This window comes from Larus michahellis, chromosome 14 (genome assembly GCF_964199755.1).
Source record: "Larus michahellis chromosome 14, bLarMic1.1, whole genome shotgun sequence".
In the NCBI taxonomy this organism is placed as follows: domain Eukaryota; kingdom Metazoa; phylum Chordata; class Aves; order Charadriiformes; family Laridae; genus Larus; species Larus michahellis.
In genome coordinates this window covers 7,034,254-7,061,825 of record NC_133909.1, presented here as the reverse complement: position 1 = coordinate 7,061,825, position 27,572 = coordinate 7,034,254, and the positions used below count along the sequence as shown (strand labels likewise).

The 27,572-nt window shown below is 47.0% G+C and overlaps 2 protein-coding genes across 2 annotated transcripts in view; one reads left to right on the top strand and one right to left on the bottom strand.

Moving 5' to 3' along the window:
- Positions 1–27,572, bottom strand: part of CASKIN2 (CASK interacting protein 2) — an 83,041-nt gene that overhangs the window by 41,091 nt on the left and 14,378 nt on the right. The gene's annotated exons all lie outside the window — the stretch shown is intronic.
- On the top strand, positions 6,911–13,144 carry LOC141751348 (melanin-concentrating hormone receptor 1-like). The gene is made up of 2 exons (XM_074607960.1): positions 6,911–7,393; positions 10,882–13,144. Exons 1-2 carry the CDS (start codon positions 7,336–7,338, stop codon positions 11,922–11,924), a joined length of 1,101 nt encoding a protein of 366 aa, XP_074464061.1. The 5' UTR covers positions 6,911–7,335; the 3' UTR covers positions 11,925–13,144.

Below are 27,572 nucleotides of genomic sequence, written 5' to 3'. Positions count from 1 at the left end.
CTCCCAGCCCTTTCATGCCATGTTGGCAGGGATGGCTGAAGGGAGAGCAGTAACTGGAGCACTGATGCATCCTGGCAGGAATGCAATGCCAAAAAACATAGTCTGGGGCTCCGTTTCCCCTTGGCAGTCAGTGGGAAAGATGTCATTCCCCATCCACAGAGGGAATTCAGATGAGCTGATTTGGAGGCCTGGAGTAACCTGGCAAATACCCTCCTGGGGCTGCAGGTGAGGCTGCAGCTGACCAGTGCTGAGAAGGGCAGCCGCTTGGCCAGGCTCTTCCCCAAGAGGATGCGCATGTAAAGTGGATGCAGGGAATTAGTGGTGCCGTCTGGATGGGCTCCAGCTCCTGCCCCTGGCTCACCACTGATGCTTCATTAACAGCTCTCTCCTTTCAGCTTCTATCTCCTTGGCTTCTGCCGCGATCAGCTGGGCTGGAGTTTTGTTGTCTTGGGTTTTTTCCAAGTGGAAATTATTTCTCATTTCTTTTAACAATCAGGACACAGAGAAAGAAGCAGGAGAAGAAGGAATTTCCAGGAGATGAAAGGGCAGGATTAAGGACACGGCTTTCATTTTGTTATCCCTTTAGTGTGGCTAAGAAATTCCTTTCACAAGAAGGGTTTAACTAACTATGTTTTTCTGTCAGCAAAGAAACCTGGACCTAGAAATAGGTCTGGTTTCTTGGGTCTGATGACAACCCTGGCTGCAACCTCAGCAGCCCAGATTCATCCACACACACATGCTTTTTCACAAAACTTTGCACAATACGTTTCAATTTGCTTTACAAATTTTCATCCCAGTCTGGAAAATATGGCACAGAGGAAAAAAAAAAATCCAGGCATGAGCAAGGCTACCATGTGCGGTGCCAGCGGGAAGAGGATCTGAGTGCACTGAACCACAGTGCTATGGTGGTTCAAGATGTGGGAAAGGGCCTTTGCGTAGAGGAATAACCCAGGGCAGGAGGCAATAGAAATATCTCCATTGCCTTCTAGACTAACAGCCTTTCTCATACAGCACAAAAAAAATCAGGGGGAGAGGAGAGAAAGAGGCCCAGTGGCAAACAGGGACATTTAGAAAGCATCGTACTGATATATCTGCATCGTCTACTGCCACAAAACCCTTCAGGAACTGAGTCAATCAAAAATAACATTTGGGGTTGATTTTTATCCAGATGAACTCTCTCCAAATATTTTAAGGCAACGAGCAAAATGGCCAACTTCTGGCTTAACCCTTCTCTTGAAACCTGCATCAAGTCTGAAAGAAAGAACCATCTCAGAGAACATCTTGTTTTGTGAGCTTGACCTGCAAAACTGGATGTGGTACTGGGTCTGCCCATCCCCAGCACCACCCCAGTCACCTCCCTGTGCCCTGGCTCTGCCCTGACCCGCCTAGTCTTTCTGTGGCTCGACTTTCCTATAAAGACCCGATCACAAAAGACTGAAAATCATGCAGGTTTGCAGAGGAAGCCTCACCCCTGCCTTACACAACGACAGTAACTCCTGCCAGGGAAACATCTCACCTGGTCCCTCTGAGAATTGCATTTGCCTTTTTTCAAGCTATGTTAAACAGCGAGCCCACACCAAGCCCATGTCTTACTCCTCTGCCATCTTTCCAACTAATGAACTCCCAGCTGATAACAAATGCTGATTGCTGTTGCTGAAACATCTGTCTCTGCTCTTAGCACTTAACAGCCCAAGGGGCCAAGTGGTTTACCAATTATTGTTTTCATAAATAGGCATCATTTTAGTTTTTCATTACCATTTTAAAAGGTTCCCACCTCTTCCAGTGCCCTCAGCTATTGCCTCCAACCTTGGCAGATGTCTCCACTCCAAATGGCAGCACAGGGCACATATGGCTGGCTGATTTGCCGGGGGGAAGCAGAAAGGAAAAAAACATCTGGCTGCTCCAACAACCCGACTGCCGAAGTGAGCAGAGCTTTTCCTGGGGCCTGCAGGTCCACATCAGGAGGGTTTCCCATCCCATGCTACCACTGCTAACAGCTCTCAACACAAGAATTCAGTCTCACTTGTGATTTAATCCTTATTCATTTTACAGGTTTTGTGCTTCTCCAACCTAAGAATTTCCTGGGAGATGCTGTGTCAAATGCTTTATGGACTTCAGGTAGATTCAATGTGCCACAGCTCAAAAATCAGCTATTACTGTTTTCCTCCATCCTGCCCCTGCTCAGAATCAGGCAGCAGAAATGCAGTCTCTGGTTATAAAACACCACCTTTTTATTTTTTTTAGCTCCATCATAAATCCTCACACTTGGATTTGCAACTTCATGTGACAGCTCTTTCCAGGCAGTGACTGGAGTTTATCTCATCTCCCTGATTTGAACCTCTCAGGATTTTCGGTTTTGCTGCTTCTCAGATCTGTAATCTCTGTTTCCAAGTTCAACATCAATCTCATTGAAAAGGGTGGCAGAGCACTCATTTTGGGTTGGGCGGACATCTATTCTTGGTCATCAAACCCCTTGCATCTATTCTCATGCTCTGCCTTCTCTTGAGCCCCGTGCAACATTGTCTGCGAGCTACAGATCTGAGCCAAAACTTTTTTTCCCCCTGTTCAGACACAGAAGGAATTGAGGTTACAGCTACCTCCTCCTTGCACTAATGCCTGTTCTTGTAAAAGGGAAGCACAGTGACTAACACTGTATACCCTGCCGCAAGATTCTTCTCCCTGGGGGCTCCCAGCTGTTTCTTTTGGACGCTGGGAGCTGCCGGCAGCTTCTTGTGTCTGACAATGGGATCTGCCTATTTCACCAAGCACACATCCACATCCCTGACCTCAGCACATCGGCTGCTGACAGCTGTGGCCTCTCTGCTTCCCCATCACAGGGTAAGCCCTGCTTGGCCACTTATTATTTTTGGCTGTGCTTTTGTCTCTGGGATCCTTTAACCTTCAGCAATGAAAACAAAACCACAGAAGGCTGCTGCCCTAGCCTTTGGCTTGCTGCGAGCAACCGGGATGGGCAGGAGCTGAAGTCTAAAACCCCAAATTAGCAGTGTGGGACTGGAATGAGCCAGGACTGACCAAGCAGCTCAGACCTGTCATTTCAAGGGCAGGAAGCCTCTGGGGAGAGAGGAGGTGGTCATCTGGTTTCAGATAAATGCCAAACTTTGTGCTAATTAATTAGCAATCCAGCCTGGATAACAAGAGGGTTTAGATGATTGTTTAGCTAAGCATTCCTGTAAAGCCATGTGTGACTATCAAGCAGCTGAGAAAGGGAATTCACCCTCCTGTGTTCATTAGAGACACACACATATAAGAGAAAGCAGAGTCTGGGAGTTGGGAAATCAGGACTTTGCTCACAGCTCAGCCTCAGGCCATGGCTCCATGTTCATTAATACCAGCTCAGGGCAGTACCAGATCACACAGTAACACCGATCTGAATCAAATCGGGCATCAAGATGTGACAGCAGCTTCTTTCCAATCAGCCAGACCATATATGCAGCACACATCTAGATCAATGACAGCAGCACCTGAGTCACCATCAAGTTGCCTTGATGAAGCTGCTCTTTCAAACCTTTGGGTTTTCTGTTTTGTTTGTGTTTTTTCCCCCCCCCCTTTTAATCAAATAATTACATTCAGCACTCATCTCTCTGTGGGGATACGGATAGTTGTGCTGTAATAATCATTGCAGGAAGATGGATAAGATGCTGCCTAAACCAGCGCTGTTGTAGAGAGAATTACTGTCAATTTTTGACCTCAAGCTCAGCACGTGGCTTTAGGGAAATTATTTGACTTTGGCACATGATGTTTTCCTTCCCTGTAGGTGAAAAGTGATAGCAAAGACTTTCCAGAATCAAGGGAGGAAAAATGGATGAGTAGCTGGAAACTACTTTGCCAATCCTGCCTGAAAAGGGGTAAGTGAGACTGATGTGCAGCCGTCAGACAGACAACAAATATTCATGTACTCAGCCAGTATATGGAGGGTTGATGCACAATGTCTAACACATCCTGAATGAAATCATCCATACTCCTAAGGCTGCTGCAAAGGTGAAACTTCACCCATTAGGCTGTTTGATCAATATAAACAAAGACAGAGCTACACAATAAAAGTAAAGACCCCTTCTGTAAGTCTGGAGTTGAGAACAAGGAGACCAGTGAGTTAGAGGGGAGGATTTGCAACTTGGCTTTTAGTGACGGCTCCTCTCTCCAGAGTACAAACCAGAGTAGAAAGCTAGGTGCTAAATAAATATTGAGAAAATGAGAAAGTCTACATTTAATGAGAAATTATTTGGCAAAACAAGCTGGGGAAATGGTTTCAGTAGCACAGTAACAGAAGCTGGCGCTGTGTCCTGCCCCATGGGATCCTGTGGTTCTACTTGTGTTGCGTAAGACAGGATCTCCAGCTGGGACAGACATAGGAAATATAACTCATTACTGAAATGCAAGAGCCTTTCAGGGTTAAACCACTGTTAGACCAGCCAGATTCATTCCCTAGTTGCAGAATTAGCCTAGTAGCAGCTCTGGAAGATTACTATCTTTCTTCATAACAGCGATGTTGCAGACAGCATGGTTTAAGGATAGGGGTGATGCCAAGTATGTAGGAAGAGTAATTTTTTTTATTTTATGTTCAAGGGCTGAGCTCCATTTACACACCTTTATCTACATCATCAGGCTGTTGAGACGGCAGTTCCCTGCTTAAGTGTTAATTACTATATCTCTCTTTTAAGATGCATTTTCAAGGGGTTAGTACCTCAATCTTCCTTGTCACTACATGGAGTTGTTAGTACAACTCCTCACCTATATCCCAAGTCCCCCGAGAGCTCGTCCTGCTGCAGTTTCCAGTAGATGAGCACTCACAGAAATAGTCCTTCAGAGAGCTGCTGTCTTCAAGTATTCAGCCAGATAATGAGCCGATTACTATGCCTGCTCCTCCTGGTGACAGCGAGCTCTACATACAGCCACGCTGTGCATCACCAATTGCTGCAGTTAATATTCCTCTCCTCCTCTCTATCTCTTTGACTTGGTAGGGCTGGTTTTACAGACACCAGCCCCTGTTTGGGGCAAGAACTTCCATAAATTATTGATGTCGCAAAAAGGGAGAATCAAGCCTTGTCAAGGTCTGAATATAAAAGCCCAATAATAAAACAGTCACATAGCTATGCTGTGCAGTGAATCTCAAGTGCTGAGCACGGCTTTGTCACTGCAGCTACGACATGTGTGCATCAGGGATGGAGCAGTTGTGGTTTATCTTCCCCTAGAGCTAAGAAGGGGGAATTACAGCTTCCTCAAATGCAAGGCAGTTTCTAAGTGAACAGCAATATTTGAGATTGCAAATTAAAAATAATGCTGTGCTTTGGAAACTGCTACATTTAAGTGTCAGGTTCTTTCTTTGAAAGCTGTAAGATAGCTAGTTCCTCTCCAGGGAAAGTGAGTAGGAGCTTATCGATGCAGGGAAGATGTTTGGAATAGCAACTGCCTACCCGTTTCCCATGCAAACACTCATGCTCTGTACTTCAAAACTGGATTAAGCGAAATTACATGGAGGCACTCACTGCATATGACAGCAAACTGTTCACAAAGCTCTTTTGCCTTAGGTTCACAATCCCCGCACACAAACCGTAGCTTGTTTTGCAGTAGTAACACCATATAGATGAGCACTAAAATTTGCACAGGATGCAAGAAAAAAAAGGGTCTTTTAAGAAAATATTAAGTGACTGAGAAACACCACTTTTTCACAAGCTGCGCAGGTTTAAAAGTGTCTTATACACCATGGATATCTGCCAGGGAAAAACCTCTTGGGCAAACCACTGACTGAGGCAACTCCAGAGACTCAGCAAAAACTTCACAGCATACCAGACAAATTGGCCCCAGCCTTTCTCCGATTCCTAAGAACTACAATGCCTGGGCGAAGCATGCTCCAGATTTCTGTCTACCTCTGGTCCACTAGAGGACAACCTAATAATGATGAAGTCCTTCGGCTTACATAGTAAGAGGCCCACACTGAAAATGCTGCTGCCAAATATGGCTTACAGCCCATACCGGTATTGTTGCTGGTATGTGTGCTGGCCTTCATTTTTAATGGTATGGATTACTCCTAGTCCCACTTGATACAACCTTATGAAGCTCAAAAAAAATATGATCTTTATGATTGATGCCAGCCTTTGCAATTACAGAGAAAAAGACAGAAAAAAAAAAAAAAAAAAGAGATTTCCAGGCAGATAGATGTAGTTTTTCTAAAGCAAACCCAATCCCTTACACCGCACTCAACCACAGAGAAAAAGCTGCGTGTTGCTGCTGGTTTTCTTGCAGACTTCTTACATATCATCATGCTTTTTCAGTGCAGCTCAGAGGTACAGAATGATCCTTTCACCCTGGTAACGTGTGATTTATCAAACCATAATGGAGGAACCTAACTCATCATGTATAAGCAGTGGGCAGGAAGCACAACAAAATCCTCAGCTCAAAGCCACAGAAAAGAGCTGGCTACTGCTCTTGCAAGGCGCAGAAAAAGAGCAAAGCAGTTTCTCAAAACCCAACGGGGTTCTTGCCTAATATTTTTAAGGCCAAGAAGTAGAACACAAATAGAATCTGAGCTAGCAATAGAGCTAATTTCAGCAGCTAGGAAGCAAATGAGCTGTGGCAAGAAGCGGAACAGCAGAAAACAGCAGAGAATTAGTTACAAGTGTCTCAGGTTGGAGTTAGAGGGGTCAGAGGGTCAAAGCAACAGAGTTTTCAGCGGGTAATTTGGTGCCTTGACATTCCCCAGCCCCACTAGTGGGGATGTGCCTGTGACTCAGGGATGAAAACTGCAAGTGTCTCTGCAAGAAAGATAAACACTGAAGGCAGGAGATCAGAGCTACTTAAAAGGCAAAATCTGCTGTTCCTCTTCTGACGATAGCGAGAGCAGGATGGCTGTAATTGGGAAGGCACAGATCCTAGCCATCCCTTCGGGGGCGGCGTGGGGAAGCGATGTGAAAGAGCACCCGCTGCAACCCTACCGAGGCACTGCTGAGCCCCCAGCCGGGGGTCGGCCCCCTCCCACGCGAGGAGGGCAGCTCCCCCCGGCCCCGCTCAGCGCCGACATTCCCTCCCACTCGACGGCGGTGGAGGGATGCTCTCAGACGACGTGGCTGGCGGAGTCAGCTGCTCTTTGATGTCAGTACCTGCTCCGGGCTCGGAGGGGCGGGAGTGGGCGAGCGGAGCGCGGCACAGCCGAGCCGCAGGCTCTGCTCGCCGGCTGCAGAAGGGCTCCTGCCTCCCACACTCTGCTCGGCCCCAGTCTGCCCGGGCGGGGAGAGGGGGAGCCCCCATCCCATCGTTGCCGCGGATCCGCCGAGGGAACTTGCCCAACTTTCTCCATCCCTGCCACCGGGACTCACTGCCATGGCCCCCACCAACTCCTCCCGCAACTTCACCGCGCCGGAGGCTCGGAACGGCTCAGGTGAGCAGGGGCTTGCGCGGGGCAGAGGCGCATCTCCCCGGCGGGGCGCTGGTGCTGGGGCCGGGGCGTGGGGAGCTTTGCGGGGCAAAGCCCGCCTGCACATAGCTCTTGCGCTGTTCTGCAGCGCTGAGCCCGGCCGGTACCCCATGAAGTGGGAGAGGCTGAGGGCAGGGGCACAGCCCCCTCCACAGCCCCCCACCCCCGGGGTGCCGGCAGGAACTAGCCGCCTTCAGCACCCGAGGGCGGACAGCTCCGGGCCCCGGGCGGGGCGGCACACGGCGGGCAGGACAGGGTCAACCCCTGCCGGGGGCTGGGGAGGGGCCCCGCGCCCCCGACCTCCCTCCCGGGACACCGTACAGCACCAAAATAAAGCCCGACCACCGCCGCTCGGCCCAGGGGCTTGAAGCGATTCGCTACCTGTTGGTTGTGAGACAGTAATAACTCCAGCAGCCTGTTGGTTTTAGCTGCAGAGAAGAGATGAAAGAGCCCAGCTAGACAGGGAGGGGAACAAGGCACAGAACGGGAGACATCGCTGGAAAGGGAAGCGGAGGTCCCCACCAATCTCCTTTTTTCTCCATACTACCACTGTTCCTAAATCAAGGTTTAAGGTCAGGCAGACCAGTTCTCAATGGTGCAAGTCGGTGAAACTCTTCAACAGAAGGTGTTTTATAATGTGATCTTTGACTCCCTCTCCACCAGCAAGTCCTTTATAAACTGAAAGTGTGCCTTAGATGCTTCCTTCTGAAAGTAAAATAGTAGTTTCCTATGCATACGGGCATGGCTGAGGACAATCACCTTAGATAAAAAAAGTCCTTATTCAGTTCACATAGTGCAGTCCACTTTGGGACTTTTAAAGAGGCAGCCACAGATCTACAAGCAAGGACAAATCAATGCCTGAAGTAGCTGTTTCAGTAAACAAAGTACAGCCACTTAGATGTGCACAGAAGCAGCATCGAAAATTCAGATTCAACCATATCTCAAGATGAAAGAAGCTTTAGAAAAGAGATAACTTTTGAGTATTTGATAGTCATGCACTTCTGACTCCAGCCCATAATACACACACAGACTACAGCTTCACACTAGCTTCCAGCTAATAACACTTGAAAGTCCTGCTTGTACCGATACCAAGAGGAAAGATGCTACAGCACTATAGAGAGTGCTTTTCACCTGAAGCTTTGGGCTTGCACACTAGGCCAGGTGAGCTCATTCCAAGTGTTACAGGGTCACCATGAGCCCTCTATTGATTGCATGGCAGGAACAGGACATTTTGTCCCAATTTCCAGCTAAACAAGTGGCCTTTATGGTTCACTCATACAAACGATTCCCATCACATTCATAACAAAGTTTGGGACTAGAGAGGAGAACAGAACTCATAATAGCTACGTGCAGAATAGCAGGACCACAGCTGTTGTCTTCCAATTTCTAGTCTGCCATCTTCAAGCATTAAGGAGGCACAGGATGTGTCTGGACGTTCAGGGCATACACAGGCTGGATACTGAAGAGTAAGTATGATTCTAAGATAAGTAAGAATCTATGATTCTAAGTATCAAAGTTTCCATAGGGTTCTGATGACAGTATGTTATCTGCCAAAAGCCACGTAACTCAGGGCATTTCCTTGCATTAATGAGCAGCCAGGAGGAACAGTGACCATTTAGAAGCCCATGAATGGCCTGGACCACGCTTTTTTGTCTTATCAACCAAGCCTGGCTTTCACTTTCAGGCACTTGCCTCATTGGCTGCTTTCTGTCATCTGCCCAGAGGCTTTTACAATAAAATAGTGCTACAACAGCTCTACCAGATTCCGACCGTGGCCTTGCTTATGCCTAAGCTGGCTGCTTTGTAGTGCCAGAAGGACTGAGGCAGTAGCAGCTCATCAGGTGCCACTTTAAGAGCACTGAAATATTACATACAGTTGATATGGTACACACTTTTTCAGCCACTGTCCAGGCCAGTGACGTGGCCCCAGTTGTCTTGCCAATTCAGTCAAGCTTCTATGTCACACCAAAGTAAATCTGGAGAAGTTTGTACTCAAGAATTCTAGAGGTCAAAGTTAGCAAATACCACCTCAGCAAATAGATACAGCTTTGGCACACAACACCTTATGAGTATCTGTTATTTCACTTAATCTCATTTTCAAGATTCCCCTAGTTTCTATTGGAGGAAACCTCCCCACTTCTACAGGTACAGGCTGCTAAGGAGGTGGAATAGTACAGTGACTGAAAGTATTTCAAATTAACACCACATTGAATCATCTGCAATTCAATGAAAGACACATGCAGTCTAGGCTCGGGGGCTGTCATGCATGTCTTTGTAACAGCCACACAAATAACTCACACAAAGCCTTCCCCAGAAAAAAATCAGGTCCCATAGCAGAGGAGTAATGAGATTTGCCTCAGTTGAGAAGGTGATTTAAGACTCCATCACACACTGCACATGACAGTCTTGCAGAACAGAGCACACCACAATCAGTGCCTTAGACACCACCTTCCATACCCAAGAACAGAAATCCCTGTTGGTTGTTACTGAGGGCTTGCAGCTTCAAAATGCTATTTGATTATGTTTGGGCCTCTCACCCCAAACAGCAACAGTCAAGCATCAATGCTAATAAGCTATGTGTTATTAGGCAAGAATTTTACCTTTGAAATGCACTTACATCCAGAACCCAGAGACAACAAGATTAAGTTATTTTTTTTCCCCCTCCATATATGACTAGGACATTCCCTGTTGAAGGGCCACTCTGAAACATACTCCCAAACCCCTGTCTGGCCACACACATGGATTTCTTTTTAGAAAAGAAACTAGAGGAAGGGAGAAGGACAGGGAAGGAAGATGAAAAGGAGCACATGGTCTGCCCTAACCCTGACAACAGAGGTGGGACACAGCCAGGGTACAGTCCCAGATCTCACAATTTAGATAAGCATTAGTTATCTGCCTGCATGGTCAATGAACTCTGTGTCTCATACCATACAACAGATAAACCACCCAGGAGATGATCTGAAACTTTTGACACAACAGCTTGAGCATTGACTATATCCAGATTTTGGCACCCACATAGAGGCGTACTTCTCTGATATAGAAAGCACCAGCTGCCTTACCCGCTCCCCTCAAAATGGGTGGACACCCAACACTCCCTGTCAGAAAAGATACGATCAACTCCCTGTCAGACACTGGCAAGTGCAGAGGCACACCAACCTGACTTTAGTCCCCCCAAAAGAGCTGGGGAGGTTCAGGTCAAGACAGAAGTACATAAGAGCAGCCTAGGAAAGAAGTCTACACATGGCCAGATTTAGGTGGTGTGCTGCATGCATTGGGTGGTAGAGGAGGAAGCGTCAAATCCCCAGCTAAGCCTCTCCAGTACAGCGGAGGGTCTTAAACATCATTCCAAGCTACATCTTTGAAGGGGATCCAGCTGTAGGACAGGGCAAGCACACAGAGATGTAAAGAGGTTGCCTCTGGGTTGCACTCATGGCTTTGGTTTGTTTTGGCAGTAGCAGAGAAGTCAGCACCATACACCAACGTGATCATGCCCAGTCTCTTCAGCATCATCTGTTTCCTGGGCATTGTGGGGAACCTCATTGTCATCTACACTATTGTCAAGAAGAAGAAACTGAGATGCAAACAAACCGTGCCTGACATTTTCATCTTCAACCTCTCCATTGTGGACCTCCTCTTCCTCTTGGGCATGCCTTTTCTCATCCACCAGCTCCTAGGCAATGGCTCCTGGTACTTCGGAGCTCCCCTGTGCACCATCATCACTGCCCTGGACACCAACAGTCAGATCACCAGCACCAACATCCTTACAGTGATGACACTGGACCGTTACCTGGCAACTGTGTACCCTCTAAAATCTACCTATGTCCGGACCCCATGTGTTGCAGCTCTAGTTATCTGCTTGGTGTGGCTCCTCTCCTTCCTGACCATCATTCCCGTATGGATGTACGCAGGTCTTATGCCTCTGGAGGATGGGACTGTCCGCTGTGCTCTCTTGCTTCCCAACCCAGAGACTGATATCTACTGGTTCACGCTCTATCAGTTCATGCTGGCATTCGCTGTGCCATTGATTGTGATCTGTGTGGTCTATTTTAAGATCCTTCAGCACATGGCCACCACTGTGGTCCCATTGCCCCAAAGAAGCCTCCAGGTACGTACCAAGAAAGTCACCCGCATGGCAGTTGCCATCTGCTCTGCCTTTTTTATTTGTTGGGCTCCCTTTTACATCCTCCAGCTGGTTCACCTCGGCATTGACACACCGTCCATGGCCTTCTTTTATGCCTACAACTTTGCCATTAGCTTGGGCTATGCCAACAGTTGCCTCAACCCCTTCCTCTACATTGCCCTCAGTGAGACCTTCAAGCGCCAGTTCTTAGTGGCCATCCGCCCTGCAAAAGAGCCATGTCGCAACAGCAGCTCTGTCAACAACAATAGCACAACAGAGGCTAGTGTATGTCTAAAACTGGCACCAGAATCCACCCAGCAGACTCAGTTTCTGGAGGACTTTTCCCCACGTTCACTGCCTGTGGCTGTTCACTAGGGCACTCTGAAGTGATTGCAGCAAAAAGCCTTCAGATCTATAAGTTGATGGAAAAGCAGCAGCTTCAGGCAATTCTTGATGAAGCGTTTGAACCACAAGCTTCCACTTCCAAGAGTCCAGGTGCGTCCCTTTTTCATTGCAGGGCTCTGCTCCTACGCTGCCCCTGGCCTATGAGATGCTGTGTACTGCTGCTTCTTTCCACCCCTGCACGGGAGGACTCTATCACACAAAACACTGGTCCCCCCGGAGGGATGAATGGAAAAGAGAGAAAGGACAGAAAGAGGATTTCAAGGGGGAAATGTTCACCCTAGAAGAATAAAGCCTCTATCAACAACACTGCCTAGTGATTCCCCGCCTCTTGGCCTGACCAGAATACCTAAGCAGCATGTCAATATAGAGCTTCTTCATTCAAAACCTGAACCTCTGAAACACAATGTCATGTATTTATTTTTGGTAAGAAATCTGACCTGCAAACTTTGATGGCTGTGCTCATATCCTAGAAGAAAACAGACAAAAAAGGTCTTGCGGCCACAAGTCTCGCTTAGGTCTGACACTTGGCCTTTTGGTCCAGCCCCATCTGCCTCCAGTAGGCTGTATTGTTTGGCAGCCAAATATTTTAAAAGACTGGCTAATTTTGATGTTAATCCCAAATATTTCTAGCAAAATCAGGCAGATAACAATTGCACTGCTTCAAGGGACTGCAAATAATTCTCAAAACTACTGCTACTAACACCAGCTTTGTGGCTTTTCATGCCAATGAGCTGATTTTCACACTGCTAGTTCCTCATGCTGCTCTTCTGCCTCGCAGTCTGCACAGCCATTGGGGAACCCCAGGCAGAGGGTTTTAAACATGACAAAAAACACAATGTGCAGAGATCTGTGGAGCGAGAAGATGCAAAAAGGCAGCTCAGAGGACGCAGAGTTGCTTGTGCAGCTTCTTCAAAGTAACAAATGCTTTATAAAGTTAAAAGAGGAAAAATTAAATGTCCGTGGCTTGTATGTGCAGCTTTAACAGTCACAGATTAGGAAATAACTTTGCTCATTACAAAGACTAGAGAAAAGACAGCACAGATCAGCTAAACACGAGGGATTACACTGATAGCCTATGCAGGGCTCCCAGGGGACCATGCAGGCATTGTTCAACACTTTGTCAAACATGGAGGAACTGGTTACTGTAGATGAATTTAATATAAAGAGGAATTAAAAGCATCAAACAGCACAAAAGAATTTGTTCCTGTACTTACGGTTTCATGCTACCAGCCACCCATGGTATACCCAGAACAGAAATTCACCCTTACACAGCTACACAGCAAACTGTGTCACCTGCACAGGACTTCCCCAGCCACAGGCACAGCTAACACACACACACACACACACACACACACCACACTCGCAGGTGTTTTTAAGTACAGACAATACTTCAGTCTACACCCTGTAGAGAGCACACAGCCATTCACTCACCTCTGGTGATCAAAGCAGGCCAGTGTGCAGCACCAGCACTTTTGACATCATCAGATGTGGTGCGCTGCTTTTTGAGTCATTGAATGAGCTTTATAACAGAGTATCTCTCTGTATTTTCATTCCAGGCTCTGTCAACCTGCACCCAACCTTAGCGGCATATCCACACTGCAGCTGCACAGTATCTTGTCAACTTTTCACCCCCATTTCCCTGGGAAATAAAGCCAGACATGTACGGAGCTTTCAAGCTTTATGACTTGAAAAATCTTTGCCCTGTTTTAACTGCCAGGAATTTTCACCTGTGCTGGTTTTCAGGGAGCTGCTTTGCTCTTTGGTCAGCCCTCTCCCCAAAGGGCTCAGGCACAAAGGTCAAGAAAGATGTATGATGTGCCAAGACAGACTTGCTCTCAGCACAAGGGAAGCTATTGTGTTACCTTTCTCCCAGAAGGAAGTTAAGGGGAGGACTGGCACACTCCTCTGTGAAAGGAGGTGGTAATGGCTGGGTGGGTTTTTTTCCTCCTTCAATAGTAGCAGTGAGGAAAGTATGAGAGAAGTGAAAACAGACTAAATTATCAGGGCGCTCAGAGAGCAGCACATTGAAGATGTTATCTTGCTTACAGTAAAGGTGTTTATGGTTGAACTAGTCTGTTCCAGTCTTAAGTGAGTCAGTCTGACCCAGTGTGGCCAAGACATGTGCTAAAAGTCATGGGGGCTAAGAAGGGCGGTCAGCAGCAGCTGGTGTGACACTGGAAAGGGTCTTTGCAGGGTAGACCTTTTCCAGATCTCATAACACTGAAGTCAAGGCACAGTATACAGGCATCTTCTCAGGCTGAAGTCCCTTCAGATCTCATTTACATGAGTAGGAAAGCCATGATAGTGAGACCTGGAACCAACACCAGGGACAAGGCTTCCCATTTAGCTGCTGTCCCAGCAGAAGCACCTGCCACTTCCCACCGCTCTGCAAAAGCTCATAGTTTCCATTGCCTCATGTTCCTCCTGCCTGTCCCCGAGGGTTTTCCTAGTCCAGAGGTCTAAATGCTGGCTGTGGGCTCCCCTCCCTTTCCATATATATATATATATATATGCGCGTGTATATATCCATAAAAGCTGTAGCAAGTTGGGAAGACAAGGAGGCAGATACTTGTGGATGCTGAGATGTTGGGAAGAGAGGTACAGACAAAGGAAACTAGCAAAGAACAGACAGCTTTTTGCTGTCTTCCCTAAATCACCCCAAAGCACAGGGAAAGATGAACAAAAGCCTCTCCTTTGAACACAAACCTTTTGATCAAAGGCCTTTGGAGGTGTCCCCCTACCTAGGGGATTAAGGTAAGGACTTCCAGTAGCTATACAGTCTCTGTGCACCTTGGTGTGACCTATTCCAACCATCCTACCCCTTTTCTCTATTTTTCAGAGCTGGCTTTTTTAAGTTGGAGAGTCTGTTGACGTTCTGGTTTGTGTTCAGTTTTACCTCTTTGTCTATTCCACTCTTTGTATTTATTATGTGATCCCCCTGTCTCAGTGCCTCGGTTACTGATTGCAGAGCCTGAATAAAAGGCATCTCTAAGTAGAAAAGGACACAGCAGCTGAAGCGCTTTTGTCTGAAAGGCACAGTGAGAAGGGCACAGAGATAAGACACACGTTTCCCTGCAGTCCTGCCCCCATACACAGCCCATTGTCTCTCTTGCTTGAAAGAAACTCAGGGAAATCCAGCTAAATAACAGGGGGGAAAACACCCCCAAAACCAAGGGGTGATAGAAAGAAACTATTCAATCTGGTGGTTCAGATCAACAGCCTGAGACAAATTTCCTCAGCTCCTTCTGCCACCACTTTTCTGTGTGTTCGTGAGCTGCCTTGCCAGACAGCAAGAAGACAGATGGGTTCACTTTCCACCCCCTCTTCTTCCCCTCCTTGTCCTTAGAGGTGCAACTGAAGCCACATGTCACAGCTCTGCTCTTGATAAACTCCCACAAGGGGCAGATGGTCCAGTTACTTTCACTCCAACTTTCCCAGCTAGCGACAGAGCCCTCTTGGCTGGTTGCTACAGGATTCAGTCCCTGGCTGACCCTTCCAAGTTACCTCTTTTCCACTATGCAGATCCCCATGTCCACACTGGGCAGTAAAATATACTCCTGCCTTCCCCACAGTCACAGCTCTGCCAAGGCAGCTCAAATTAGAAGCTGGAGCTGAGGTCCCCAAAGCCCTGCCAGGCAGAAACCATTCTTCAGCTGAAATCTCTGCACAGCTAAACCTGCCCAGGAGTAAGCTGCAGCCACGTTGGAGAGTGAGCACAATGCTGGCAGCTGCTGTGTGGGGAGGAGGGAAAGGTGGGGTGACTCACTGGCCCCTGGGACACAGCCAGAACCTGACTAATCATGTTTCATCAGTCCTCCTGAGTTGCTAATTGGATGCATTTCATTCAACAGACTCACAGGTGCGAGAGGAGCCACGCAGCAGGTACAGATATGTTCCCAGCCCACTCATTTTGCATTAGTCCTCCTGCCAGATGCAGGGATCACACAGCAATGCCCTTCCTCACTCACCTCCCATCAGCAAAGCAAACAGCTAAACCCTCACACCCCTGCAGCCTTTCCACTTGCTCCATCCCTGCTGTGGGGCTGGAGAGGGGACAGGACACAGGAAAGTCTCACCAACAGTAGAGAAGTAAAAGGGGAGGGATGCCTCGCCTACAGCCCGCATCTCCTATTGGACGATTCCTCCAGCAGATGAGGGCCCTTTGTTGCCTCCAGGCAACAGAAGATGTATTTTGAAGCTGTATTTACAGGGCAGCATTTGAACAGGGAACTCACTGCACCACTGGAAGCAAAACCTTGGTTAAGACATGTAGACCCTGATTACAGGAGGGCACAAGAGATGATACCTGCTCTTAGAACCTTTGTTCCCTACCTGTATCCCATTTGGAAACAGCTCCTATGATTGTACAGGACTCACCAGTTGTTCCTCTCACAGCATCTTTCTACCCGTATGGTAGTGTTGGCTATGGAAATCATCACTCCTGATCTCCCAGTCTGGCTCATGGGAGAGCAGCAGCACTGGCTTCTCTTGAAGGGTAAAGCCAGGCTTCAACAACTCCAAAGTTACATTTGAGATGTGGCTTACTTCAGTATGAGACATGATGGTGCACATAGAGTGGTGCTTTCATAAGCACTTCTGGATATGCTGAGAACAAGCATGTTAGAAAAGCCCCTGGGGTTGTCAGCTCAGTACCTTTCACCATCTCTAAATGCTGCTGGAGTCACATCAACACTCCCTAGGGGCAAGCCTTTGTATAAAGGATTCCTCCTCCAAAGCAAAGTCAGACTACACCAACATCGCCCTCCCCAAGCACAGCAGCTGAACAACAGAAGCACCACTGAAGACTGAAGGCCCCATCCTGCAGGTCCATACAGGGTTAGTCCCCTGCAAATGAGAGACAAGTTCTGCCCGTCGCACCAGGCTGAGTTTCAGTTTACACCACAGCAGCCAGTGGGTTTTTAGCACAACAGGGAGAGGACTCTACCTCAGGTACTGACTGCATCATCATCCGGCACCGCATGAGAAAAGGAGATCTGCAGGGTCTGGCTCCACAGAAACGCCTTTGGGGCAGTGACTTTTTGAGCTTCAGTTAAACAGTGACACACACAGGTTTTGGTTTAGGCCTTAAACCTTATTTCTTCCACTTAAAACTAAGTTAACAGATGAGTCAGCCCTTCCCTCCAACCTATGCTCTTCTATCCCCTGCAGGTTTCCACTCGCAGAATAGGGAGGCTGAGAGTCAGTGACATCATTTTAATTATTCTGGTGTTTGGTTATTAAGTTGCCTTTGCTAAGTCTGCAGGAGCTCTTAGGATTCTCTTCCTACACATGCTGCTGGAAGCACAACAGCTTGGCAATCCCAGTCTGCCATGCCCTGCTCCACCAGACACTTCAGAGGAGAAAGCTGAGCTCTCCCTAGGCATCCACAGCAAGGAGAAGACTCCTGCCTCATCCAGGAGCAGCGCTTCTCACACCCACTGCAGGCTCAGGGATGCAGTCCTCTACCTTTTCTCCCATGGGACTCGACCGCAGAAAGACAAACACTAACATTTTTGCACGCATTTTGGCATAGAGCATTTGATAGGGATAAGCATGGTGATGGAAACAGTGGGTGAAGTTATAACTGATGAGAGTTTCTCAAAGCTATTATTGACTTATTCCACTAGGAGTCTGGTTCTTGGAGGTGCACCTTCTCCAGCAGCCGGATCCCTCCCACTGAGAAATGGTAACAGGTTTAGAAAGGAGAAGACTATTCACATCAGGGTTCCCTCTGCCTTCCTTCCTGTCTGCTCATAAACGAAGACTTTGGATTTCAACTTGCACAAGGCATTTTTAGGGATTTAATCCCCTCCCCCACCTTTTTTTATTTTTTAAAGATCAAGTCATTACAACCTCCCAGCCCATAATCCCCAACTTAGACCTCTAAGTGCTCTGGCAATGTAAATTTGTCATGTTATCAACATGGAAACTGCTTCAGAAGAGAAAGAGTAAAACATCACCTCTCAGATTGAGAACAAGTTGCCTGGCTTTGCTTTTATTTGAGTCCAGATACTTTTCCCCAGCCAACTGCTGCCACTGAAGAAAGCACATAAACACTTGCTCTTGGGCTGAGGCGTGTTGTGCCAAGCCACGGCCCCCAGACAGTACTGACACAATCTCTACATTTAACACCACAAACACTGGCAGCTCAATGAGAGGGGACCCATTTGCTGGAATTAATATTCAGTCTTTCTACAGCATGGGAAACATTAATTGTTCAGCGTGAAATAAATTACACGTCTTTCTTGGGGGGATCTTAATGAGACCTCCCCCCTCTTTTCCTGACACACTCAGGGTGAAAGAAAAAAAAGCAAGACAACATTCCAACATCTCTCCATCAACCCTGTATCATAATGACCCAATCAAGGTAATTAGGATGTCTCATGGGTGTTCAGGGAGGCTTCACACAGCAAATCCAGCCTGCTGTTCACTATATAGCCACAGCATAGCTAATTACTGCTGGTTTTAGAGGGAAGAGGAGCAGACCAGCTTTGTGAGCAGTTGGAAAAAAGGGCTATGCTGAGTACAGTCAGGTTTTGGCTTTACCCCTAGTCCTACTAGAAGATCTCCTGGTAAGCTGAAGGCTACAGGATGGGAAAAGAAGTTAGTCTGGGTGGTTAGTTCTTAGAAGAGCCAGCATAGGGACCTAAATGCACCTGAGAACCCCTTATTTATCTTCAAACTCCTTTGGAGCAGAAGGGCAGGCAGGCATCTTCCCCATAGCTCCAGTGCCAGCTAAGCACGTGTGAGTGCACAGAAACAGGCACACAGAAAACAGAGACCCCTTCCTCACCACAGAGACTCCAGCAAGCCCTTTGGGGCCGGAAAGCATCACACACTGCCATGGCAATGGACACAAATGGAAGCCTTTCCCAGGGCTCCTGGGAGCTGGATGTGCACTTCTCCATCTGCCTCACCTATCTACACTAGATGCCATGGCTACAGTCATGATCCCCCAGGCATGATCCATCCACATTCAGGCTGGCAAACTGCACCAAGCCCCTCTGCCATCAGGTTTATGGAGCCCCAAAGGGGATCCCATCACCCAGAAAGGTACTCTGGGAGCATCTGCAGCCCACATCACAGCTGCCAGCTACCGTGTGAGCCGCTCACTGCCCACATCTCCACACCACCGGCCTGATTTATCATCTTTCCTACCCATGTGGCATTGTGTCCAAGCTCAGGGCTGCTAGGGATGGATTAGAGCTCCACTGTTTGATACCCTGTTATTTTCTCATCTCCAGATTTGGCTAAAGCACATAGAAGAAGTGTTGGTGTGTGGATGTAAGATCAGGGAGGACACTGTTGTCTCAATCAAGGCTGCACAGAGCTGGCCACATAGCTGCACATGGAGGCTTGGCTGAGTTTACATCAGTGCCTCTTTCTTTACAAAAGTTTCCAGACAGGCCACAGGTAGACTTAGTCCCTTGTTTCATGGCTATCTTCCCTTTTCCTTCTTGCTGCCTTAGTTTCCTCAAGCTTAGAGAAATTTCTATAGCAGCAATAATTCCCAACTCACACGTTTGTGAGACTTTACAAGTTATCATCTGTGCTCGGAGAGGAAAGACTTGAAAGACCGAACAGGAGGAGATTATAAACCAAGCTGTAAATGTGGAAGCTGTGATGGACACCACAAAGTCTGCTGGGGGTAGACATGGGGCAGCTGTGGACCAGATCCCAAGCGGTCCACTGTGTTTCCATATCACATCTCCCTTTGCACATATATGGTCTAACTCACTTGTAACCCAGGAAGCTGCCTTGAACACACAAATATGTCCCATGACCAAACTGACATGTTAAAAGGGTGCAGGTACCACCCAGCCTCAATGCCCTCTCCAACCAGTCCCAGCATCTATGTTCAGACAGATATTTAATCCTTTCCAGAATGGGACAGCACCCCACACCTTGCACACGTGCATCCAAGAGGTTAATGCTCATTGGGCAATTGAATGGACTGTGATCACACAGGGAAACAGGCCAATTGCACAGGCAGCCTCAGACCCCCTTTGCTGCATGACCACAGAAGGAAATCCAGTCTGCTCTTACTCACACCACTGCCTCCACTGAAATTAATGACATGGGATTAGAGAAAAGCCAAGCAAAACAAGGTCTGAGTCATGCCAGAATGTTCTTCTGTGGCTGCCCAAGAGTGGAGTTTGACATCTTGAGGGTCTGATTTCACCACCAAAATGAGCTGCCAAGAATGAAAGCGGACATGTTGCTGTCCTCTAGTTCCTTGAGTCTAATAATCTCAAATGCTTTACAAGTATTAATGACCCAAACCTCAGACGGTGGCTGGAGACAGGATAGTAATGATGACCATTTGATCCTTGGAAAGCATTAGGCTGTCATCTCAGATATAATCTACAGTACTGCTGAAAAAAGCAACTGCTTATCTTGACTCTGTCCTTTAGCGCAGGAAAGGAAACCAGGAAAGAGTAGCAGATGATTCAAGAAAAGACAAAGTTACCAGAAACACTTGTCTGCAGCATTACAAGTGACAGATAAAAGCTGCCAGGGGATCGGGCAGACCAGCCAAGCCTTGACATATTAGAGACAGGACATAACCTCCATTTCTTTAATCTCCCCAAATCACTTCATTGCACTAATTCTTTAAAAACATGCGTATTCTAATAGCTGCAAAGATATCAGATACATCCTGTGGGCTGTGAGAGGTGACCCAGGAGGGAGAGTATTGCTTCAGGCATGTATGAGATTGGCTAAGAGACATGCAGCCAATTTACAGAATTATTAGCAGAAAACAAGCTTCTGCAACCAGTAACAAGCTGCAATACATTAGAACTGTCGGGAGTGTTTAATCTCTTCTTTAAAGATGAACCATCAATACTGATGAACTGCAATTGTGACAGCTCAGTGCAGAAGCCCAGATTTTAAATTCTGTATCTGACTGTTCATGTGGTAAAGGAACTCAAATAATGCTGCAGGAGCATCAGGTCTTCGTAGGAATTCTTTGACCCTTTTGCTACTGTGTTAGACGCTACAAGTGTGATGAAAGGCCTCAAAGACAACAAGGCAGTAGTTCATATTTTGGAGTTTATTTTCCATAAAAAAACTGTAGAAACTAGTTCATCTGCACAACACATTCCCCAAAACACAGCCATCTTGGGACAGAAAGCAGCAGGGCACAGTCCAGCTCCTTCAAGCTCTGGAGAAATGGGATTTATCAGCAGAAACCCTTCATTGCAGCTCCTGTGGAAAGAGCTATGGGATCAATTGTATCATGATACCTCACCAACTTTCAGATTCACAAGCAGAAAATCCACATCACATTTCTCCCCATGCAAGAAGCTGTTGGCTGATGTCCGCCAACTCATTTGCAAGGGAAACTTTGAAGATGTGTCTCATTTTGGAAGCAGCAATGATCACAGATCACAACAGGAGAAAACCTGCTCTGTCTCACCCTCCCATCAACTAGAATGGGGTAACTCCTGAGGATATCAATCAAATTTTAAGCAAATTCTGCAGTTCCTTTACTTGGCTCCTTCCTCACCTTGATGATGAGCTAGAAGAAGGGCAGTACTGTCCAAACCAGGTTTGACTTGTAAAGCACTGGACAGAGAGAGGAATCTGGAGATGGCACTGGAAGTGGTGAGGGGACAAGAGCTGGTTCCTGCAACACAGGGCACCAGGAAACAAAACTCAGCTTACTGTTAGTCTTTCAATCAAACAAGCCTGACTCCCAAAAGGGCAAAACTAATACATCTCAGGGTAAAGGAAACTTTGAGAAATATGAAACATAAAGGACGATAGGAAGACTACAGACATTTTGAAATATATATTCCTTTTAACCAAATGAAATGATGAAGAAACAGAAAAAAGGAAAAGCTAGAACAGGTTTGGTCTTCATGAAATCCAAATTGGAACCTTTATGGCTTGATGGTTTTATTAACTCCACAAAGAAAAATTGCTGTCTGAAAGCAGGAGCCACTCAGTGACCTGAGAGACATCTGCCTGCACTTGGACAGTGTCACACATAACAAGGACACAGCTGGCAGCAGTGGCTCTGCAAGTGGCCCATCCTGCTCCTTCACATCACATCTGACATTTTTTGTGTCAATTGCTGTATTTCAGGATGCATTAGTGTGAGCAGCAAACACCTTGAGGGGAAAAAGAAAAAAAAAAAAAGAAAAGAGAGCCTTGAGTCGTAGGTGGCTGGGAGAAGAGAGCGGAAATGAGTATTGATTAGCAGATGCTGGACTACTTTTGAAGCTTGTAAAATTGTCTTAGCTGGCACTTCTGCAACACCCTCTGGCCCATGTTATGAGCATTAATAACTCCATGCCCATAACTTACAGAGGGGGCAGAAATGAACTCATCCCAGTTTTACAGTTAGAGAATCTGGTGCTCATGGTGGTAGTGATATATTCCAGGAAGACCCATCAGATCCTGACTGTTCCACTGTTATTTGCTCATCCTGGGGTATTTACATCTCTGCACAGACTGTGATGTGAAGCAGCAACCTCTCAGTCTGTCTAGCAGTGTTTGCCCACGCAGGAGAACCACAGATGCACACACACGCTCTGGCTTAAAGTGAGATGGGCCAGTGGCACTTTGGAGGCTTTTCCCTGGATGATAACACAAGGTAAAAAACATTTCAATAGTTTCACATAAATTTCTTTCCTCCTTTTCACTCCTGACCTGACTTTTACCCCTTGAGCTTCTACTTAGATGTTTCCTTTTAGGTTCCCAGGAGAAGTTTCCACCAGCCTCCAAGGTCAGGACACCATGATGGTGTGTGTCAACTGGACAAAGTTGGTCAGTTTTCATCAAATAACTAGAAGCGAGACATCTTTAATCAAAAAAGATCCACGACCAAGGGTGATGATACAGGTGCTGGGAAGGGACAGAGATGCAAGGAAGCTCTAAAGACTTGGCAAAGAGACCAGTCAGCACCATTTGTGCCACTTTGGGAGAGGAAATAGTCAAGAGAAACCACCAGTGTCTGAGGTGCTTGTTTTAAGCTTCAGAAGGAGCAATGGGCACTGGAGATTCAGTGAGACAGACAATTTCAGCACTGAGGGAAGAGTAGCCAAAGAGAAACAATCTTGTTTCTTTATGAAAGAATTTGTGCATTTGGTTCTTTTTAAAGAGACCACCTCCACTAGTTAGTTCCTCTTACTTTCTCCTAGGGATGAAACTAAAGAGGAAAAAAAAAATTAAGTCAATTCAGAATCTTTCAACCACACTTTGAAAATGGAATTATTGAGCTAATTAAAACCAGAGGTGAGTTTTATAAAAATCTATTGCAGTCTTTGTGCCTTGCTAGTAGCTCTGTCAGGACAGTTGATTTTGGCTGCTTATAATACTGCTTTGCAGCTGGCATAGGGGTTTCAAGATCTCCATTCAGCGCCTGTTCTGGCTCCCGTCCCTCGACATGCCCTGGCCATGCTGTTGCCGAAACACCCTGTACAGCAAACTAAATAAACCCATGAAAGTGCAAAGCAGTGTTCAGTGTCAGCAAGGAGATGTTGGCAACATAACCAGCTAATATAACAATGAAAGATCCTTCCTGAGCCTGTGAGAGCTTCTGGTCTGCGTGCTTCCATATTAATTTCCTCCCTGATAGACAAAAATATTTTAACTAGTCAGAATGAACCTGGTGCTCAGAGCATTTCTGCTGAGATATTCTAAAAGCTGGATGACTGAACTGAGCGAAGACTTCATTTTCCGCCCTAGACTTAGGAAAGGTCCCTGCCCTTACACACGTCTACCTGCAAGCAACTGCCAGGCTTCATTGGGCTAAGCCTGAGCCCATCCCAGCAGCCTGCTGAGCGGATCTGCACCTGAGAAAGGGGCAGCATCATCCCCTGAGCACCCATCACAGGCACAGCCACCAGGCCTGGCACATGCCTGGCTGTGCCTCCAGGTTCACACAGGTTTGTTTCCAGAACCATCTTCCAGAGTCAAATGGGGACAATTTTTCAGCAAAACTTCCCTTTCTTCTGGGAATTTGTTATTGATGTTACTATGGTTCCCATCTTCAGCTCAGCCCTTAAAAGTAAGGAGCATTGCTGTGTGCAAATTGAGGGAATTTTCCAATCGCAAACTCACAGAGCAAAGAGACACTTGCTCTTTCCGTACCTTGTTTTTATTTATTACATTTGTGTTGAGGGACAAGTTCTCATTGTGCTATACAGCTCAAATCAGCAGCACTTAAAGCACAGCTAGTCAAAAGGCCTTTTTTAATTGAAAAGCTGAACAAATTTCAGCTGATTGAATGACTGGCACAGCTTTTTTTCCCTATTGTAGAACTAATTTTAAGAGTCACCATCTGCATTTGATTTTCTGTGAAGTCAGAAACAGACTTCCATCTGTACTGTTGTACAGTAACAGATACAGAATTGAGTGAATCAATACCTTTTGAATGGATTTCCCTGCAGCTGTGCTCGCACCTTTATTTACTTCCTGCAAAATTCTGGGCAAATTTACTTTAGCTGGATAAGCCAAAGCCTGAGCTTATTCTTCTAGGTGTGTGCGCATAAGAACTATCCTGCTGTTCGTCCATGGTTGAGTCAATATAACAGAAGGATTAAACATCATGTTTTATTATGAGCACGACTGTGCACACACGGGCCTGTCGCATAGTGGCATACAGCGTTTAACAAACCAGAAATGCACGCTAAACTGCTATAAATGCAGTGATTATTCAGATAGTCACAGATAGGGCGTCCACACAGGGGAGGCAGATCTGAATAGCTACAGCACAATTATAACCCTGCCATTACGCTGGATAATTTCCTAGCAGACACGCCAGACTCCCCCAGCACACAACACAGCCTTTGAGCCAAAGATTCATAAGCCAATTTACATGGAAAATTAGGAGGTGTCAGAAGAGGCAGAACTAGACAGGTCTCAAGGATATTAATTCCTGCTCCCTTAGCCTTGAGCTTTCAACATATCATTAGTTTAAGATCGTTGATGTTAGACTTCCGTCAATGCCATGAAGAGAGGGAATACTTCACTTAAGCTGTGCTTGTGCTGGGTGAAGATAAACCAAATGAAAGAACCAGCCTGCATGTGCAGGATATAAAGCACTTCAAGCCCAGCACCTCAAGCCAACCCTCGCTCCGACAGCAGGCAGACCACAGTTCACTCCCAGCTCTGCAGGGCTCACCCCAACCCGCAGCATCTCTCTGCACCACAGACTCCAATGGCCTGGCATGGGGGAGAGGACAAATGGCACTAAGCTACTTCCACAAAAAGCTGCTAACTTCAAAGGTTACCCAGCACCATCCTCCTCTTATTTTTGCCTCTTCTCAAGCTCCCTGACAAAGGCTGTAGGCACCCAGGGCCATGACGACTTTGCTCTGGAGCACACCTCCCTCCCTCCAAGCACTACGAGTTGTTAATCAGAGTTTGATACACAGGGGTGTAGAAGACACCCAGCACCCCACCAATCTAGTCTACCATCTATGAATTTATGATACATCTACAAGCAATTTGCTCTGGGCAAACAAAACAGCAGCCAATTAATTTGTGGCTGGGTGCAGTTACATCAATAACAAAGCGGATAAGGGGTCAAAACTAGTAGTGCCTGCTACAAGCAAATTAACTGTCCGTTTAGGTAGAGCAGCATGCAGAAATGAGCTGATAGCTATATCAGTGAGTCATTAGATGGGAGACTAAAGCTCCCATTGGATGCTGTTACCAAGTTTTAGCTCTCCCCAGAAGCTAGGGCTTCACAAAGGCAGGGCAGAAAAGGCCATTTCCATCAGGTTTAACAAATACAGCCATAAGATGCTGAGGTTTGGCCACACTGCTTCTCACAGGGCTTCCAACCCACAGCCAAGGTGCTCCCCAGTCTGACTCTGCAACCCCTGACAGTGACATCCCGTGTGTATCTGCACAGTGAGCGAGGGCTCATCTTCACCCGCTCTGTCAGGCAGCTCAGCTCATGGAGGAGGGCTGTGCCAGCAGGGCTTGGCAGCATAAGCTCACCTCAAAGCACCAAGTGCCTCCTGCCCATCAGCACACAGCAGCCTCTGCACATTTGTTGGTTTGAATTCAGACACCTGGGGTTGTTCCCCTCCCTTTTTCCTCAAGCAGCAAAGGCTGGAAGCCCAGAGAATCATTATGTCTTATTGTGTCTGACACAGCAACTCCCATCCTGTATCTCCAGTTCTGGCCTTTTGGGCATGATTCCAGTATAAATACCTGACTTATATGAAATGCCTGCAGTGCGTCAGCCCCCAAGAATTCAGGACCACCACACAGACTTGACACCATCTATAACCCAATAACATGGGCAGCATCCTTCCTCCTCCTCTGCCCCACAGCACAGGAAGCCAGCCTTTTCAGGGGCTACAAGGATAGACAGCAGCAAGTTCTCAGCTCTCCAAACACCTGGAGGGTGCCTGCAAGATGTGCTTGTGAGGTCTTTCCCACCCACTTGTCAACGCATAACCACAAGTCATTTTGGGTTCTTATCCTTAACTATTGGTGCTGGGCATGACAGGCCCCTAACCCTCCGGCATTTCAATTCTGCCATAACAGGGTCAGCATCAGTGGAGTACGCGCCAGCTGTGATGAATCTCTCCCCAGGATCACATATCATTTTCTCCACCTTGAGAGGAAAACTGCCTCTGAAGGAAAGGGCAGCAGCAGTTAAAAATCAAACCAGACAGCTAGACTGGGACTATGAACCACATCACCATGCACATTGCTGCCGTAGGCAGTGCTGCTCCTAGTGCCTTCACACTGAATTCACACCCTATCTTGCTAATAAGGCCTTTTGAGACAGGCCACAAAATTATGCTAAATTAAATGAAAAACCAAGACTAAGACTACAACATTGGAGGCACTCCTCTTCCTCCCAGAAGCCTGAATGCATTTTAGTTCAAACCTAAGAGGACTGGTGAGGGGAAAAGCACTGCATTTACCCATTAGCATTTCCCCGCTTACTTCTCCTCAAAAGAAACACCAAGCAACAGCTCCAGAAACTCGTTTCCCTTATGAGTTAAAGTGGTGGAGGAGAAGCAACTAGGCAGCACTGTTGCAGGCCAGCAGAGGAGGAAAACGGCCTCGGCAGCTGTCTTAGTCTTCCAGCCGAAATAAAGACTCTGCTCAGCGACAGCTGCAGCTCCTCAACCAGTTTTAACCCTGCAAGAAGGCAGCCGAGCTTCATAGACACCCCAAATCCTGGTCTTCAGACTGCCAAACCAGCTGCCCCTGCAGCAAGGCACTTTATCCTCCCAAATCTCTACTTCTACCTGCAGTTTTTCCAAGAGATTTAAATTAATTTAAAACCACAATTAAGGCTCAACCTTTCATGTTCTTTATTCTTAAAGAGCTGCAAAACCAGAAAATCCTTCAGATCTGAGCAGGGCCAGGTCATCCTACCTTAAAGATGGGGCAACAGAGCTGCATTTGTGCAGTGGTTAATAGCTCAGGATTAATTAGAATACACTTAACCCAACCCAAGCCAGTCCCCTAGTTTGCTGAGCAGCCACACCATAAGGCAGCTGGACACCTTTCAGCAGCAAGCACCTGCCAAGACCTTTGTGGAAGGACACCCTTGACCTCATATAGTTTAAAGTTTAGAGCTCAGTCGAGTCCTCTCCCCTTGCTCCAACTGGGGGGCAACACTTCCCCCTTCAG

Bases quoted from the DNA above. Each gene is read 5' to 3' on its own strand.
- LOC141751348 (XM_074607960.1), top strand. From the start codon at position 7,336: ATGGCCCCCACCAACTCCTCCCGCAACTTCACCGCGCCGGAGGCTCGG. The intron at 7,394-10,881 runs GTGAGCAGGGGC...TTGTTTTGGCAG, and splicing joins GGAGGCTCGGAACGGCTCAG to TAGCAGAGAAGTCAGCACCA.